The sequence below is a fragment of the Juglans microcarpa x Juglans regia genome, chromosome 3S (assembly GCF_004785595.1).
Source record: "Juglans microcarpa x Juglans regia isolate MS1-56 chromosome 3S, Jm3101_v1.0, whole genome shotgun sequence".
Taxonomy (NCBI): Eukaryota; Viridiplantae; Streptophyta; class Magnoliopsida; order Fagales; family Juglandaceae; genus Juglans; species Juglans microcarpa x Juglans regia.
The window spans coordinates 20,806,273-20,824,325 of record NC_054599.1 but is presented as its reverse complement, the minus strand read 5'-3'; the positions used below and the strand labels follow the sequence as shown (position 1 = coordinate 20,824,325).

The 18,053-nt window shown below is 31.2% G+C and overlaps 2 protein-coding genes and 1 long non-coding RNA gene across 4 annotated transcripts; all 3 read left to right on the top strand.

The window, feature by feature from the left end:
• The first annotated feature begins 4,485 nt into the window (after positions 1-4,485).
• LOC121257303 (E3 ubiquitin-protein ligase RNF149-like) lies at positions 4,486-5,298 on the top strand. The gene has a single exon (XM_041158264.1). It carries the CDS (start codon positions 4,629-4,631, stop codon positions 5,151-5,153), a length of 525 nt encoding a protein of 174 aa, XP_041014198.1. The 5' UTR covers positions 4,486-4,628; the 3' UTR covers positions 5,154-5,298.
• A 5,443-nt stretch (positions 5,299-10,741) lies between these two features.
• On the top strand, positions 10,742-11,736 carry LOC121257302 (RING-H2 finger protein ATL14-like). Its single transcript, XM_041158263.1, has one exon. The coding sequence runs from the start codon at positions 11,041-11,043 to the stop codon at positions 11,590-11,592; it is 552 nt and encodes a 183-aa protein (XP_041014197.1). The 5' UTR covers positions 10,742-11,040; the 3' UTR covers positions 11,593-11,736.
• Positions 11,737-14,875: 3,139 nt separating this feature from the next.
• Positions 14,876-16,180, top strand: LOC121257301. Of its 2 annotated transcripts, none has more exons than XR_005939193.1 (3): positions 14,876-15,062; positions 15,482-15,564; positions 15,892-16,180. It is a non-coding gene; the product is annotated as an uncharacterized LOC121257301 (long non-coding RNA). The 2 variants fall into 2 exon arrangements; XR_005939192.1 differs by lacking the exon at positions 15,892-16,180 and adding an exon at positions 15,640-15,816.
• Positions 16,181-18,053: the final 1,873 nt, after the last annotated feature.

Below are 18,053 nucleotides of genomic sequence, written 5' to 3'. Positions count from 1 at the left end.
TATTTTCTGCCTTCTTGGGCCATGGGGGATCCTTGAAGATAGACTTCTAAGACAAGGGGGGCCATGATAAGTCACATTGCATCATGCCCAGTGCCATGTCTGAGGAACTGATCTATAACTTGAAATTTGGAGTATAATTGTACGTACTGAATTAATTTAAAAATCAGATATCTTGTCTTCGTTCACGTTAATGTGGCCCACATGAGTACTACTACTGTGATCATGCATGTCCAATAAACGAGTTTCTCCAAAAAATATGTGGTGATAAATTAACGTGAGGCATGCATTTAGGAGTTTACTGCATGTCGTCTCACTCGCATGCGTTAGTGCATAACACGACCTCGATGATCTTATCAATCCAGTCTTGTAATGTTCAAGCTTAGACGTTCTTGACCTCCATGTACGATCGTTTTTTTCGTCGACGACGGATCTGATCACATGGATTCGAACATTGCCCGGCGAAAATTTCTAATTGTCTTTTCGTTTTCATCGTCTCATCATATAATATTAGATAATAGATTTATACCTAAAATATAATAAAAAATTTCTAATCATTAAATATCACATCAGAAAATTACGAAAAAATAATAAAAATTAAAATGATAAATAACGTTACTTTTCCTTACCCCATTCCTCTAATTTAGCCGCCCTTTCCTATTCATGATTCATTGCCTTTCCGATTGTCATCACTTGACCATACCGTCTTGATCCAGTTTCAAGGCTGATCATTGCCTCCAGTTTCATGGGGCCTTGGGAATGCATGCTTTTGAACTGGATCTACTGCCCATATATGCATAAACTATAATAGGTATTATAGTTGATCATCCGCAGACTATGGCCGGTGAGTCTGCCTTGGTGCTCCTTGTTGACACAATCTATGGTGATGATGTTATGTGTGGAGGAAGCTCATGTGTTTGCAAAGGAGCCAAGTTGAAACGTGGAAAAGGATGATTAATCAATCTGTTATGGGCATTTTTGTATTTTTAGCTTTGCTGAGATGTATAGGCGAGATTGGTTAATCTTCTGGCAATTGTATATTCTCTCTTCCTCCTCCCTTTCTGTTAGGTCGTTAAGATTTTCCAAAACATTCTTTCGAATTCTGCAACCTCTTTTCTCTTTTCTGAATTTTGCTTTGGAACACTCTCATCCGATTAGCTAAAAGTTAAATTCAATAAGAATTTAGCTATTAAACTATAAAATGTATCACATTGAAATAGCTATATTCTAAATATTTAGAATATAACTACAGTAATTTCTAAAGTAATTTTCAAATTTGAAAAACACTGTTTATTCATCAAATTTATTTTATATCATTTGTTTCTCTCTCCTAAGGTCTCCATCAATGTCTCTCTTGTTTCTATTTTTAACCTATAAATTAATTAGAATATGATTACTAATTAATATATAATATTATAAATAGTAAAATATGATAAAATAAATAATTTCATAATTAAAAAAAATAAAATATTTTTGAAATTATTAATTACTCATGAATAAAGGGATAATCCAATGTAGAGATTTAATGTGAATAGCTAAAGTCAAATTCATCTTTTATTATTTTATTGTCATATAATGAAAAAATGACTATTCCAATATAGAGACTTATGTGAATGAAATAGTTAAAATTTAAATTTATCTTATATTTATAAAAAATGTACTTTAACTTTAACTAATCCAATAAAAATACTTACAAGTTATGTTCGACTCGTACAAACTTGAATAAGTTCATACAAACTTGAATAAGTTCATATTGATTTCTTTTTATAGTATTATCTCATCACTATGAGTATGATTTTAATATTATAAGATATGAGAGAGAATCTATTCCTAATACTAATCATGTTACTTGAATTCTTATAAATATTATTATTGGTTATGTATATATATAAATTTCATAAAAATATAGACAAAAGGTCCAAATTTATTTGTCAAAATTCACAAATAAGGCTATAAATGTAATATTAAACAATTTACTTTAATAAAATAAAATAATTTGTAAATAAACTTGAATACGAAAGTTTGAAAACTCATATTCAAATAAAGGTTTAGCGAATACAGGAATAATTTCATCTCATATCATCTCATCATTATAATTTTTTTAAATTTTTACACAAAATATAATAAATAATTTAATTTTTTTAAATTTTAAAATAATAATAATATCAAAAAATAAAATTTTAATAATTTTTAATTTTTATTTAAAATTATATCATCTCATCTTATATTTAAATCTAACCTCAGACTTGATCGATCTATTATATGTAACACTGTCCACATATATATTCTCGAGGATCGTGACCACACGGCTAGAGATCAGCATGTTTGGAAGATTATGAACTGATTGATCAATCGTACTCGAGTTAGGCGGCTGGTCTATTATTAGAAATAAATGTGTGGACGTGGGTTGTTCAAATTTTCCATATCCACTGAACCATATATACGTATACCCATCAATTTAGGAAGAAAAAAAATTGTCGAAAAAAAAATCAACCAGCTTTTAATAAGCTGGCGCAAGAAACAAAACATATAAAGGTTCATCATCTAGTAATTTCAACGATGTGAAATATGTGGTTCTTGTTAATTTGTCGGTCATGCATAGCTAGCAACCTAGCATGAAACATGCTGCATGCATCTTAGAATTAATATACCTACTAGTTCCCCATATGTGGTCCATGACTACCCAATTAACTCTAATTAACCATTTAAATTTGTGATATACTGCATGGCTTAATTAATTATATTTAGCCACACACACGATCACAACATATATAAATTTATAAACTGATATGATTAATTTATATGATATATTAAATCTATTTTACAATAAAAATAACATACTATACATATATATATTGTTTAATTATATTTAAAAAACTTAAACCTGAAGACCGACACGTTAGAGGACATCTAGTATTATATCCTGCTGGAGAAATAATTTGAAGGTGCATAAAATTCTTGTTATAAATAAATGATATTAATCCTAGAATTAATTTCAAGAATAATATATTAATTGTGATTTTGTATAAACATGAGAAAAGGGGAGCAAGGAACCGTCTCACAATGCTATATGAAAATCTTAGCTAAAACTATATAGCTAGTACACCTGGAATTTAAAAGTAGTACTACACAATAAATCAATTAGCTAAATTAGTGTTTAGGTTAGTAATTGTAATTATACCACAATTAATAAAGCCGAAAAATATAATGAAAATCAGAAATTTGCTTACATACTGAAAAAGTTGTAATTAGGCAACAGGCATCCGTTCAATGCATGAACTCCAATAATCCTGACGAACTTAATATATGAACAGGCAACACTAGTCAAGCAATCCGATCACATAAGAGGTAAAAGAATAATTTATAAAAATAAATTTTTAAATTGATGTGATTTGATATGATTAATTATATATTAAATTATAAAATTAATTTTATTATAAAAAAATGTAACATATTATACGAGATTATATCAATTTATAAATTTATTGTTATAAAATCTTTTCTTTTAATAGTTATATATATATATATATATATATATAATATATCTAGCTTTCTCTGCTAAAAAAAAATCACAAAGATGAGGTCTCTGTACAAGGAGAAAAAATTGTACGGTTAGGATCAGGCAATCAATCATGACACAAGACTTTCTTTCTAAAAAAGATCTCAAATAAAAATTAAACTACTTTTAGAATTTTTTTTTAAATAAAAAAACAAAGAAATTTCAACTTCCTACATGGGTTAGCTTACTAAGTAGAAATTTCAACTTCCTAATTAGATTACTATCTCATATTTTGTAAATAATAATAAAATAATCTATAAATAATAATAGAATAATTAGAATTAAAATATTTTATTACGTTTTAGAAAAAGAAAAAGAAAATTAATAAAAATATTATAAAGATAAAAAATTATTTAGTATCTAAATGAAAAAGTTAAAAATTTAAAATTAAAAAGTGTCTCATGTTTAAGTAATGTTTGAGATCAACGAAATTCATGTGATAAGTTTTGAGAATTTCTCATTCCATCCCACCTCTATTGCCAAACAAGCGCATCCTTCATGTTTTATTACAATTTCTTATTATTTTATTACAATTAGTTAAAATTTTTATCACAATTTTGTTTTTATTATTTTTTAATTAGTTACAATTTAAGTGGACCTGCATGTTTTGACACTGATCATGATCGATATATATGTTAACATAATATGTTTTACATTCAAGACAATATAATCATGCAAATATAGTATTATTCCTATGAATTTTGCTACAGCTTATAGGTCATGAGTGCATGTACGTAAATATTTAAGATAAGTTAGAAACCTGAATTGAGAAAGTCATTCTCAAAAGGGACCATATCGATGGACATAGAGAACCTACCTGAACAGCCAAGTACTCGAACACACATGAATCACGTTATAAGCGCGAAATGCATGCCACAGAAAGATCAAAACAAGAGAAGTAACGAAGTACATTTGCGTGGCCGGCCTCGATCTATATATAGAGGTGACAAATCTTGCTTCATTTCCAGCTTCCTTCCTCCAACGTCTCGACCGTACGTCTCTTTATTAAAAGCAACTCCTCGATCGATCTTCTTCTCCCTTTCGCACAAATTATTATTGTGTTAAATTAAACATGATGAGCTTTCTGCAGCTAGCTACTGATCTGATCTCACTCTTTTCCCTTCTTGTTTCCAAGCTCAGTTCCTTGTCAGCCATGTCGATTAATTACATATATTCGATTGCTACCAATTTGAAATGGACATTCAACTTCTTGCTTTACCATGCTTTCTCCAAGACCTACGCCTTTGACCACTTGGTTCCAGAATTTGGTCATGATGATCATGAAGAACTTATCATAGAACGATACCAGCACAAGCCAGCTGGTAGTAGAACTGATGCGGAAGTGCAATGTGCTGTGTGTCTGTGTAAGATGGAAGATGGAGACGAGTTTAGAGTGCTGAGATGTGAGCATCCGTTTCATAGAGTTTGCTTAGACAGATGGACTGGACGACACAAGGTTAATAATAATCAAACCTGCCCCTTATGCCGAGATTTCTTAGCTCCGGCGAGAATGATTACAGAGCTGGGAGTGGAAGTTCTATCGTTTAAATTTTACACGTTCAGATCCGATGCCCGCGAGACATGGTGGCTTCGGTAAATATTATTCACGACGGGGCCGGCGAATTAATTAGCTGATGATGCAGGGATTAATACTGCACAGTCTGGTAATAGTCCTTTGTTTTGCATGCCCTTTTCCCAAAAACAAAAAAAAAAAAAAAAAAATCAAGTAAATTTTTTTTCCGTTTTTCCTAGTACTGTATTTTGAGGTTTTATTCCCTTCATTGTAGCTTGTAGCAGGGAACCAACAATGTTATGTATCAATCAGTCTGTTTATTTTCACATCTCATATTTATATAGGTTTTTTATCAAGTGTGTTAGTGTTTTCTTGTAGAGTATGATGTGTAAGATGGTAATTGTATGAACATGATCACTTTGTACTACTTACAGCCACTTGTATGTTCTTTCAAGAAATAACTATATATTATTACAAAAACCCACATAAATATATATTACATATATAATATTATATATTGTCACTGAGTTTAGAAAAGTCAACATGACAGACTGATTTGAATTTTCCCGTAGCCTGATTTGAATTTGAATTTTCATCTCAACATCATGTTTGGTTTTTTATATAATTGTAAAAAAAAAATTGTGTATATATTATTATTCCGAGAAACAATAACATTGACACAGATTGAATTAATAAAATAAAAATATTTTAGCTACAAACAGATTTTATATAAGTAAATTCATAAAATTATTATGTGATTTGATGGTAGTAAATCAGATTATAAATTTATTTTTATTATAAAATAAATCTAATATATTATATAAACATTAATTTATTAATTATTTTTATAAAATCTCTTCATAACAGCTGCCAAACTCAGTAATACTTGAGCGTGCTTTGTCATGTGATCCGATTCCTTGGTCCCCGGCCCGTGGTTATGGCTTGTTGGCATCATGCAAAGTTTCTATTTTACCACTTCAATAGCATCATACATGCAACCGATGACCCGGGAATTCAAAATTACGGTGTGTTGAGTCCAAGGTTGTTTGTGTTGGGCTGATATTCCAAAACAACCAGCCCAGTTTAATAATAACGTTGAATAAGGAAATGAAGCTCAAATCAATATAGAATTAAGCCCACAATATCGATGTGTTAGACTCCGGTGATTGCAAAGTTTCAAATCCAAAACATCCAATTTGTGTACGTACGTACGTTGTTCTCTCAACGAGAACAGATTACTTTCTATTAGCCGGAATAGCAATCGGGTAAGACTATTTCTAGCTGTCACTACAACATATAAGATGGTTTTTTGGGATGACAAATTTTGTCCAAAAAAACTGGAATTTTGTCCCAAAATACTTACGGGAATGAAAAAAAATCATTCTGAGGTCGTTCCAATAACAATGTATGTTGGGATGAAAATAGCAATTTCGTCCCAAAAATATCTTTTAGGACGAAATTGACCAGAACCGTTCCATCATGTTCGAGCGGAATATTTTTTCAGTGACATTTGATTTTCGACCTGTAAATCTGCTTGTGTCGTGCATGTCTCTCGGGAGTTGTCGAAAAATTATAGATTTATCTTTTTTAACTTTGAAAAAAGTAAAATAAAACTAAGGAAAATAAATCTTGATAGACAAGGTTTGTGAATGGAGGAAGGAGAGGGAGGAGGAGGAAGTCGATGCCTTTGACCCTTCAGGCAAAAATCAGATTATCTAGAACCCTTGATTTTTTACGAGAGAGAGAGAGAGAGAGAGGGAGAAGGAGGTGCCTAGGTTATTGCTTTCTTAAATTTTCCAATTTTCGAGTAACATATGTTAAACTTAAAGATATTCCTAAATTATGTAATTTTATATGAACAATGATTAGTTAATTTATGTCTTGAACGAGCTAGAGGTTGTCGAACAGTTTTATTTATTTACTAAGAAAGTGTATGAAATTATGGTTTTTTTTTTCTTGATCAAATAATATGAATGCCTTTTTTTGGGTTTCTCCTCAATGCATCTTCAAAAAATAAAAAATAAAAAATAAATAAACCTCAATTGTTGAAACTTATAAATAAACCTCAATTGTTTTGTCTAACCACATGTATTTGGAGGGTTAGACAATTCTTCTACCAAACCAAAAAGAAAAGCAAAACATGTTTACAATCACTTACCCTCCAAATTCACAACGTATGACGTTACTGACTTTGTTTCACTTTCAATGAACTTTACGTGCCCAACTTTATATTTACCCATTTTTCCAAATTCACAACATATATAGAACCAGCAAACAGCAACGCTAGCTTGGACATTTTCTTCCGGCCATCATGTTTTACATACTAATCATTTCAATCATGTTTTGGTTTTGAATTTAGATAATCATGACCACCAATTTAATTGGGAATAGACTTACTTTGCATGTTATAATATATTCAATACGCGTGGGGAGGAGAAAATTAAAAGAGAAGATTAGATATAGATAAATGGTAGTTACAGTCGTGAGTGCGCAAACGTCATGCAATCACTTTGAAAAAAATGAATAAATACGGGATCCATGTGAAAAAAATTAATTTTTTAATAGTGAATCCTAATTTTTTTAAAGCTAGTACATGATGTTTGCGCACTTCACGACTGTATGTAGCATTACTCTTAGATATCTTTATCTTGTTTATTTTTTATTATAATTTGGAATTTTCTGAACTAATATTCGATGGTCAAATAAAAAAAAAAAACGAAACTTGCAAGAAATGAGCCTCGATGAGAAAGTTTCATATTTCCAAGATATGATGATGCATGCACCAATATTCTTGGCAATATATATATATATATACACGTAATAGCCACATAAATTACTGTTTGTTTGGACTAATAGTAAGAGCATGATATCTTTTCAATTTTACTTCTTTCAACGAAGTAAAAGGAACGATTCTTGTGGTTGATTTTTCGTATTGACACGTCTAGTATGCATTTTTTTGCACGTTTTCTTTTCTTTTAAGTTTAATTCGTGGAATTCATGATCTCATTGTTGCTAAGAATTAATTGTATAAAAATCTAAATTATCTAGGCAAACAAACACGTTAAGTTAGTTTTATAATATTAATATTTATTCAGCATTTAATGATATCTCAAAATTTCAAGATACGGATAAAAATTTTAAATTTGAGTACTATTATCCGAACTTTAAGATAATAGAAGATATTTATATAAAATAACTAATATATAAATTTGAGTACTATTATTTTTAAAACTTCTATACATATACTGTTTATATAATCTAATTTAATTTGAAAGATAAATTTTAAAATTTTAAAATTAAATATTATCATTTAAATTTTAAATTATGTCATATAATTAGCAATATGTGATGCAGAAGTTTTAGAATAAAATTAGTCAAACTTATATATGGGCTATTTTATATAAAATATCGGATAAAAATTTTAAATTATTTTCGGTTTTGAATCCATGAAACAATGCCCAAGAAACCATGCGCATCTATAAAATAATAGACTTCTTGCGAAAAAAAAGAAAAAGAAAAAAGAAACCATGCGCATATTAGCTAGTCGTCTATAACGGCCCAGGTATCTCGCGAAAGAATCATTTTTCATGTACAATAAGTCCAAAATATTTTTCAAGGTCAAGGTCTAAAATAATGAGTCAAAAACAGGGATGAGGTTGAGCCTTGGTGTCGCCACTTGAGGTTTGATTGAAGGGAATCTGCAGCCTCTATTTCTATTCAAAAATAGAAACAAAAGCAGCCTCTATTATTACCAGAAAAAAGTAATATTTAATTTGTAATAAGAGTAACACTACATCTACCGAAATTTTGTCCCGAATTAGTATTCCGAAAAGTAAATTTTATCTTTTTATCTTTCTTTTTTTTTCAGGTATTTTTTTAATCATCATAAATATTTTTTAAAAAAATAAAAAATTCATAACATTATTAAAAAATACTTCTTTAATTACTAAGTAAAAAAAAAAATTTTGAAACACATTTTCGGGACACCAATTCAAAACGTTTAACATTTCTGTTGTAATAATATTATAAGATATTTTTATTAATCATATAATGATACGTGTAGAACGTGTATCTTTCACAGCAATTTATAAATAGAATTATTTATTGGACGATGTTAGGGTCACCGAGAATTATGCTTTTTTTTTTCAATTTTTTTTTTTAAATTTCCTTAAAAATTTTTAAAAAAAATTACAAACTCATTAAACAACACTTCTTTAACTATTAAATAAAAAATAAAATAAAAGCAACAGTATGGTCACTTTTGGGGCACCATTCTCTTTGGCCCAAGTATTTTTCTTATTTATTTATTTATTGTAAAATATAAAGAAACCTAATTATTTCATATATATTGTCCTTAAGAGAAATATTAGGATACTAATTTGTTCCCTCATTTTGACTGTTTATGAATTTTTTTTTATTTTTTAAATTAATAATTAAGAAAATAATTTTTAGTATATTTATATATATTTTTTATTTTTTAAAAATATTTAAATATATTAAAAAATAAAAATAAATAAAAATAAATTTATACTAGACAGCATGTCTAGTAATATTTTTTTTATTTTTGAATGACTACTCGTCGCTCGATTTTACATTTGTTTTGGTAAAAAATGCTTTATGTTTTTACCCAAAGTAGCTAGTCATGTCGGCTACAGGAAATTCGTTGCTGTGATGGCGAAATTTGCTCAATCCAATGTTGATCCCAATTACTCAAAATCTATACATTAAATTTACGTTTAAATATTAAAATAAAATAAATTAAAATAATAAAATATTATTAAAATATTATTTTTTAATATTATTATTATTTTAAAATTTAAAAAAATTAAATTATTTATTATATTTTATATTAAAATTTAAAAAAATTATAATAATAAATTAAAAGAAATTGAGTAACCAAACAAAACCGCTTTACGTGAGAGCTGCTCTCGCTTTCCAATCAGTAGTACCATAAGAGGACTTTTTCTTCATGGGATCTACTTCCTCGATCTCTTTTATCTCCAAATCCACCTTAATTCCCTTTTCTCTCTCTCTTCTTATGCTAAATATTAATTTGTCGATGCTTTCAATTAATTATGATCAAAATAAATTTAATATATTATATAAAACTACATCAATTTATAAATTTATTTTTATAAAATAATTTCTTTATGACTGTATTATTTCTCCTAAAAAAATCCGATAGTATTTATTCAGTACTGAGATGTCTTTATAGAATCTTTGTTAATTATGTGTATTTGTCTCTATGTACTGAGATGTCTTTATAGAATGTTTGTTAATTATGTGTATTTGTCTCGATGTACTGAGATGTCTTTATAACAACATGACACTGTTAATGCTGGAATGAATAATATTAATCAATTAAGCTAGACGGCTAGCCCGGCCGGCCACTTAATAAATAAATAAAAGAATTATCAAGCACGTCCCAGCCAGCCAATGCTATATATAGTAATTGCCTCGCCTATAGATTGCGGGATACTTCCACTCTCTATCCTTTTATTTTATATGCACTAAATTACGAATTAGGTAGTTCTTCCAATAAGACTGCTACCAACTGTGGATTAATTTCCTTGATAATCTTGATGTAAGCATGACCCCTAAAGTCAAGTCTTGAACCCATGCAATACCCTCGTGCATGAACCAAAGACCATTATATATAACTAGCTCGACCCTCTTCTTCCCTCCCCACCGAATTCATCTTCATCTGCTCGATCGGCCTGCAATTCGATCCACTGCATGTTGCATGCATGCCATATTCGTGATTAACCCTAAAAAGAGTACAGAAAAAACCTATTTTCCTGGAAATCAACCCTACCAGCTCGTTGCTATATATCACTTAGTCCTCAAAAATCACAGCCTTTGTGCGTTACTTAGTACTGATCGATCACTTTGTTTCAATTCCAGCTAACCCTATCGGCCTCCTACCTCCTTTAATTCTGCCCCCATCGATTCAGCAGCTAGTCGATCATCCATGAACACTTTGCCCATTTCGTCAATTTTCTCACTCCTTTTCCTTCTGGTTTCCATCATGTTTTGTTTCCGTAAGCAGTTTTACAAGCTAAATCGTTTGTCCATCGTTTGGAAAAATGTCGTCTTGGTTGCTTCACGTCTTACAAAGTTGCTCGATCTCTTGCTTTATCATTCCTTCTCCAAGAGGTGGTACGAGCATGATCACCATCGTGACATGGCACAATATAGCAGCTGCGACCAAGAACGTCGACCAACAAACGACGTTTACGAGTGGAAGCCGGCCGCCGGGTCTGATGAGGAAGATCAAGTAGAATGTGCGGTGTGTCTGTGCAAGATTGAGGAAGGCGAAGAGATTAGAGAGTTGAGATGTGACCATATTTTTCATAGAATTTGCTTAGACAGATGGCTTGGATACAATCGCGTAACCTGTCCCCTTTGTCGTGATTCGCTGTTCATGCGTAGGAATGTCACTGAACTTGGAGTGGAATTGCTGCATTTCAAATATTGTTGTCTCAACTCAGTTGACCGGCGCCAAACATGGTGGCTGCGCTGAATCTATATATATATATATATATATATGAGAACATATATAGCAAAAAAACCAAGTCCCTGTAATGCTACTTTCATTTCCTCCTACCTACCTTTTTTTTTTTTTTTTGAAATAACACCTTCTAGTCAGTTATATATTTACACTAATGTGTTCTTTGTTTTTTTTTTTTTTTTGGCTTTCATATATATATATATATATTAATCGACGGGCTTGCATGTGTGGTTTTGATAAACAGCACATGAAGCTCTATTTACACTAATTAATATGATTCACAAATTATATCCACAACAATTGGTTGCGTTAAGAATATAATACAAATAATTAAATATATCTCTTTTCATCAGTTTAAAATTTTGGGACAAGTCGTGATTTTATATGGTATCAAAACAGAGTTCATGAGTTTGAATCTTAACTCTACACTCTACCTTATTTAATTAAATATTTTATGTATTGGATCATCCATTGAGAGGGATTTGTCTTACACGTGAGGGGGAGTGTTAAGAATATAATAAAAACAATTAAATCTACTATATCTTTCCATCAGTTTAAACTTTTGAAACAAGTAGTGATTTTATAAATTGCAATTACTCAATCTTAAATAGTTAATGACCTCCTTGCATGCATCTTTTTATATATAAAACTGTGACCAATATGCATGGCAAGCACATAAGAATTAATAGTGATAATTATATATATATACATATATATATATATATATGAGAAGAGTCGCACTTCAGGCCAGATGGGTTTGAAATCTATTTTCACACCGACCAATAAAACAATGACATGTAAGCATTTCATAGAAATTTTCATTACAACTGCGTATACCCCAAAACATTGCCCCCTCCTTTCTCCCCTCTCTCTCCCCCATCTACACAACGCACGAAGCCCTAAAGCCCAAAAAAAACAAAAAACAAAAAACGCTTGCCAGTCTCCGTTCATATATTACCGTTCCAATTTAATTTTGCCAGTCTCCGTTCAGACCGGATGGGTTTGAAATCCATTTTCACACCGACCAATAAAACAATGACATGTAGGCATTCTATAGAAATTTTCATTACAGCCGCATATACCCCAAAACATCTCCCCCTCATTTCTCCCCTTTCCTTCCCCCATCTGCATGATGCACAAAGTGCTAAAGCCCAAAAAAAAAAAAAAAAACAAAAACATAAACAAAAAATGTTTGTCAGTCTCCGTTCATATATTACCGTTCCAATTTAATTTTGTAGCTTAGCTTATACTCTACCAAAACAAGAAGTGATTTTACAAATTGCAATTACTCGATCTTAAATAGTTAATGGCCTCCATGCATGCATCTTTTTATATATAAAACTGTGACCAATATGCATGGCAAGCACATAAGAATTAATAGTGATATATATATATATATATATGTATATGTGAGAAGAGTCGCGCTTCAGGCCGGATGGGTTTGAAATCCATTTTCACACCGACCAATAAAACAATGACACGTAGGCATTGCATAGAAATTTTCATTACAGTTGCATATACCCCAAAACATCTTCCCTCCTTCTTTCTCCCCTCTCCCTCCCCCATTTGCAAGACTCACGAAGCCCTAAAGCTCCAAAAAAAAAAAAAAAAGAAAAGAAAAAAAAAAACAAAACGCATGGCAGTCTCAGTTTATATATTACCGTTCCAATTTAATTTTGAAGCTTAGCTTATACTCTGCCAAAACTTGTTTAAGGAAGTTTTTTGTTTTTTTCTTTTACACCTTCAGGCAAAGGCCAAATCTCAAAAGAAAGCTAAGGCAAAGGCTCATCACTGAAGGGAATAGGCATCCAGTAACAATGGAATTAAGGAATGTTTGCTGTTGGGAATAGAAATAATGCATGATAATGGACTGAACCATTTTTTCATCTTTTCTTAGAAACATTCTGGATTATGACAAAGATTATGGCTGCTTGAGTTTTCTGTGAGCCATTCTTAACTTTAGTTCTCTGATATCTCTTAATATAGTCACCTTGCATGGCAATCTTCACGGCATTTCATATTGCTTTGTGAAGCCCTAGGGAAATACTCAGATGATTACATCTTCCCTATGTTTGAATAATTGTCATTTTTTGCTCTGTATGGTTCTGGTAACGTTCGATATTCCCTATTCTCTCTTCATGGTTCTCGTTTCATTGATCTTTGGGATGAAAGTGATGTTATTCTTATCTTTGGTTTCAACAGCTTATATTTTCAGAACAAATTACTTATAAATGATGTTCGTGGATCTTGCATATGGGGGAGAGAGGGGGAGAAAGGACGGGAAGACGTTTTGGGGTGTATGCGGCTGTAATGAGAATTTCTATAAAATGCTTATGTGTCATTGTTTTATTAATAGGTTTAAAAATGAGTTTCAAACCCATCCGGCCTAAAGCTTTTTCCATATCATGAGAAGGATCGAATTAAGACTAATATTGACTTATTTCAATGGAAATGTACGTACGTACGTGTTTAATTTGGGTATCAATTAATTATGTAGTCCACATTCAATCTTTTGAAATATTGAGGACGTTGTTAGTGTCGGTGGGGCGTATGGGTGATGTTATTTGTTACCACGAGTCTCTGATATATATGTCTGCTACTTGCATCAGAGACGAGACTTTTACTCTGTCCACTTCTTTCTTGTCCAATTCACGTGCTCTTTGATTCTTCACGGCATGTAAAAACAAAAATATCGTTGCAGACTATTTCAACATTGACGTCGTAATTAATTAAGGAACTTTGAATTCAACTCGATAGAGAGGACAGAAGCGTTATTAATACGAAGATCAGGACATTGACAGTCCTCAAGGTAATTTTCTTTGTTCTTACGATAACGAATGATATTTATAGATGTATAGATCTCGTGAATTAATTCTTTTTAAAAAAATTAGATAAGTTTGAAATTCACGTAAAAAAAAATTTATATATTTTTTTAATCATTGACCACGCTATTTTTAAAATAGATGCGTGAAAGTTATATATTCTAAGACTGTGTTTGGATGTTGAATTAAATTGAGTTGAGTTGATAAAATATTGTTAGAATATTAATTATTTTTTAATATTATTATTATTTTAAAATTTGAAAAAGTTGAATTATTTATTATATTTTGTGTTGAGATTTGAAAAAATTATAATGATGAGTTGAGATGAGTTGAGAGGAGTTTAATTCCAAACGTACCCTAAGACTTATATAATATTACGACTCTCTTGAGATAACAGTACCCGTTGGTTGGCTGCGTGCGGCGTGCACACGAAATCGGATAGGTTTTTATGTCATTTTCCCTGCAAGTTTGGTCAAATGTCAATACTGCCCCTCACTTTATCTTCCCTCCCTTGAGCGATTCGACAAAACTTTCTACCCTTTGATTCTTATCTCTCTTCCCAGAACACAGGCCAAAGTGAAACTCCAATGCCATCAGCCAATTTTCGAGCTCCGTCCAGCACAATTGACATTATTTTCTCCTCCACCGGCCATCGACTACGTAAAACATCTACCTCTGAACGAACCTTCTTTTTTTGTTAATTTTTTTTTTAGATTTCTTTTAGTTGACATATTTATTTACATCGGCTTTGTGTAAATTTAATTGGCAGCTTCAAATTCTGTATTGTGTAAATTCATCACAGAGCTCATCAATCATGATGATATTAGGTGCATGCTTGTAAATTCAAAGTCATTGGGTTTGCATAACGACATAACAAGTGCTTTTCAAAATTTTCAAATCTCAAAGCAAGGAAATAAAGTCTTTGGACATGCAATTTTTTATTTTCAAATTGACAAATTGCTGAACTTGACAAATGATTGGGCTCCAAAATAGCTGCATATTATTACTTTTATGTTTAGTTTTTAAAGTCAATGTGTTGGTATATTTTTTTTTTCATTTATGAATTTGCTTCTTACCAGATCGTCGATTGCATGACATGGGTAAATGAAGAAAGGGAAGGAGTTCTGCCAATGTAACATCCTTAGGAATGAACTTAATTGAGGTAAGGAATATGATTGTTAAGGAGTTTTTACATCCATATAAGGCTGATGAATCTTTATTTGTTCAATGCCTGCAGATGGTTCAAAAGACTGATGCAAGCTGTTGCAACTTCCGACTACTATCTGAAAAATGGAAGTGCAAGTATTATTGCTTTTTCTCTTGCTCTGATTTTGCTTACTGCCTTTACCTAAATGTAGCAAACCACTTTCAAGTTAATATAAGAAATTGATGCGTGGGAGATTTGTTGGAATTTTGGTAACTATGCAATGTATGATTTATGAGCTTTGTAGGTATGCTAATAGAAAAAAACCGCTACCCTTGTTCTTAGGTTGAAGGACGACAAGAAGTTGTAAACCAAGCAGAGATTGATGTCATTTCTCATAGCAAATAATTGGCTCTAATTCTTAGTGCACAAACATTAGGAGATGCAAGCTTGCTCAGTTGATGATTTGGAGTCTTGTTGTTTATAGTTTTGGATTTCGAGTTTGCTCGAGTTGATGTATTGATGTATTCGATCTTGTTGAGTTGATGATTCAAGTTTTTATGATGTATTCTCAGACTTGTTATAGATTTGGATTTCGAGTTTTTAATGAAGAATTGAAGTGCAATTTCTACTATTGGCAGTTTTTGAATTTGCTTCTGAAGTTATATTCTTGAGTGATGTCTATTTTTACCATTTAAAGTTTTTATTTTGCTGCTGTTGAAAAGTACACTGTTGTTTTTTATTTCACAGATGCAACGCTATGTAAATAAAACCACAAAAGTAGAGGATTTATGGAAAACTCTGGTTACTTATTGTGACATCATAAGTTTGGTATAGTGTAACCACAACAACTTTACGAGTGACCCATCTGACTATAACGCTTATAGACTCAACCAATCAGCTAAGTCCCCAACAAGGCCAACACAACATTAACAACATTAATTTTCCTCTCTTTTAGAGTTTTTCCTCTCTTTGCTGGAGATCTCTTTTTCTGGCAACTGGACTTTCATTATATTCTTCATGAAGGTTCTGGGATGTGCTTGTGGTTATGAGGATTAAGATATGTCACATTTTTGCCATGAAAAAATGGGCAAAATGAGAAAAGAAAAGTTAATGGTTACTGAAGCTACAATAGTAAGAGGGGAACTTACAAGATTTGATTGTTATATATGTCTTGCAATCCATTGATAGAGGAATGGACTATACTTTGTATATTATTTCCCTCACATAGCCAAAGATATACATTCATTCCACCATTGAAAGGACAACTACAGGTACAAGTAGTTAAGCTGCAAGGTGTATATAATGACAAATGATCACAATTATTCAATCTCCCAAATAAATTTCTCATGCAGGGGTAGATGGAAACATATTCTATAATACTGGATATATATCTTGCAAAGCCATAGAATGACCAGGATGTACATAAAGTAAATCAAACATCACACTATTCCTAACCATCTCTTCCTCCAGCATAAACCAGATTGAAGAGGGCACACTTGAGCATTCAAAGCATAAAAAATAAAATACCAACTTTATCAATTTTTCCTAGGAGGAACTTTGGTCGAAAAAAGTATCGACTTCGTGGGGAATAATATTTTTTTCCATCAATTTTTATTGTGGGAGACCCGTGGAATAAAACTGGTGGGGAAAAATCCATTTTCCATCAAATTTTGATTTCATGGGAAAATGTATCCTTTTTGCCACGACATGAACGGTGGATAAATCATTTTAATTTCGTGGCAACTAAGTTCACTAACATCAACTCGTAGTCCTTAATAATGCTTTTATCCATGGAAGAAGTTCATGGAAAATAAACTGTATCATGAAATTTCCTTCGTGGCAAAAGACGGGAGTTTTAAGTTTTACCCATCAATTCAATCATTGCTAAAAATTATTTCGGATGGTCAGTTCTATTGGAAATAAGCATTTCCCACCAAAATAAATTAGTCGGCAAAGAACATTTTCTATGAACTTGAGTCTTCGAAGATAATTATTGCCGATGAAGCTCATTTTGTAGCAAAAGCTGTCTTTACTAAATCCCACTAATATTAATTCATGGCAAAAGAGCTTTTGCCATTACAATTGCTGGTGGAAATAACTTTTCTTCTCAGTTTGGTTTACTATTTTCCATCAAATTCATCTGTCAAAAAAGATTGTGATCCCAAGAATATTAGTCATGGAAAATACAATTGTGCAAAAAACCTATTTTGTGACCAAATCAACTCTTCATATAAAGTTTGTTCTGATTAGTGCCTATTACCATGAAAAAAATCGATTTCCTACCAATCAATCCCACAAACAATCCGACCAAACATCAACTCTTCCTACAATTATCCCACATACAAGCATGTATTGAACCTGTTGAAACACAATAATCCATCAACCTAATGTAACAACCATCATATCAAACTAATCAAACAAAAAATTCAGATTACCAACATATATTATACATAATTAATATTATAATTTACAAATCTGTCCACTGGGTTAACCAGTCAATTAAG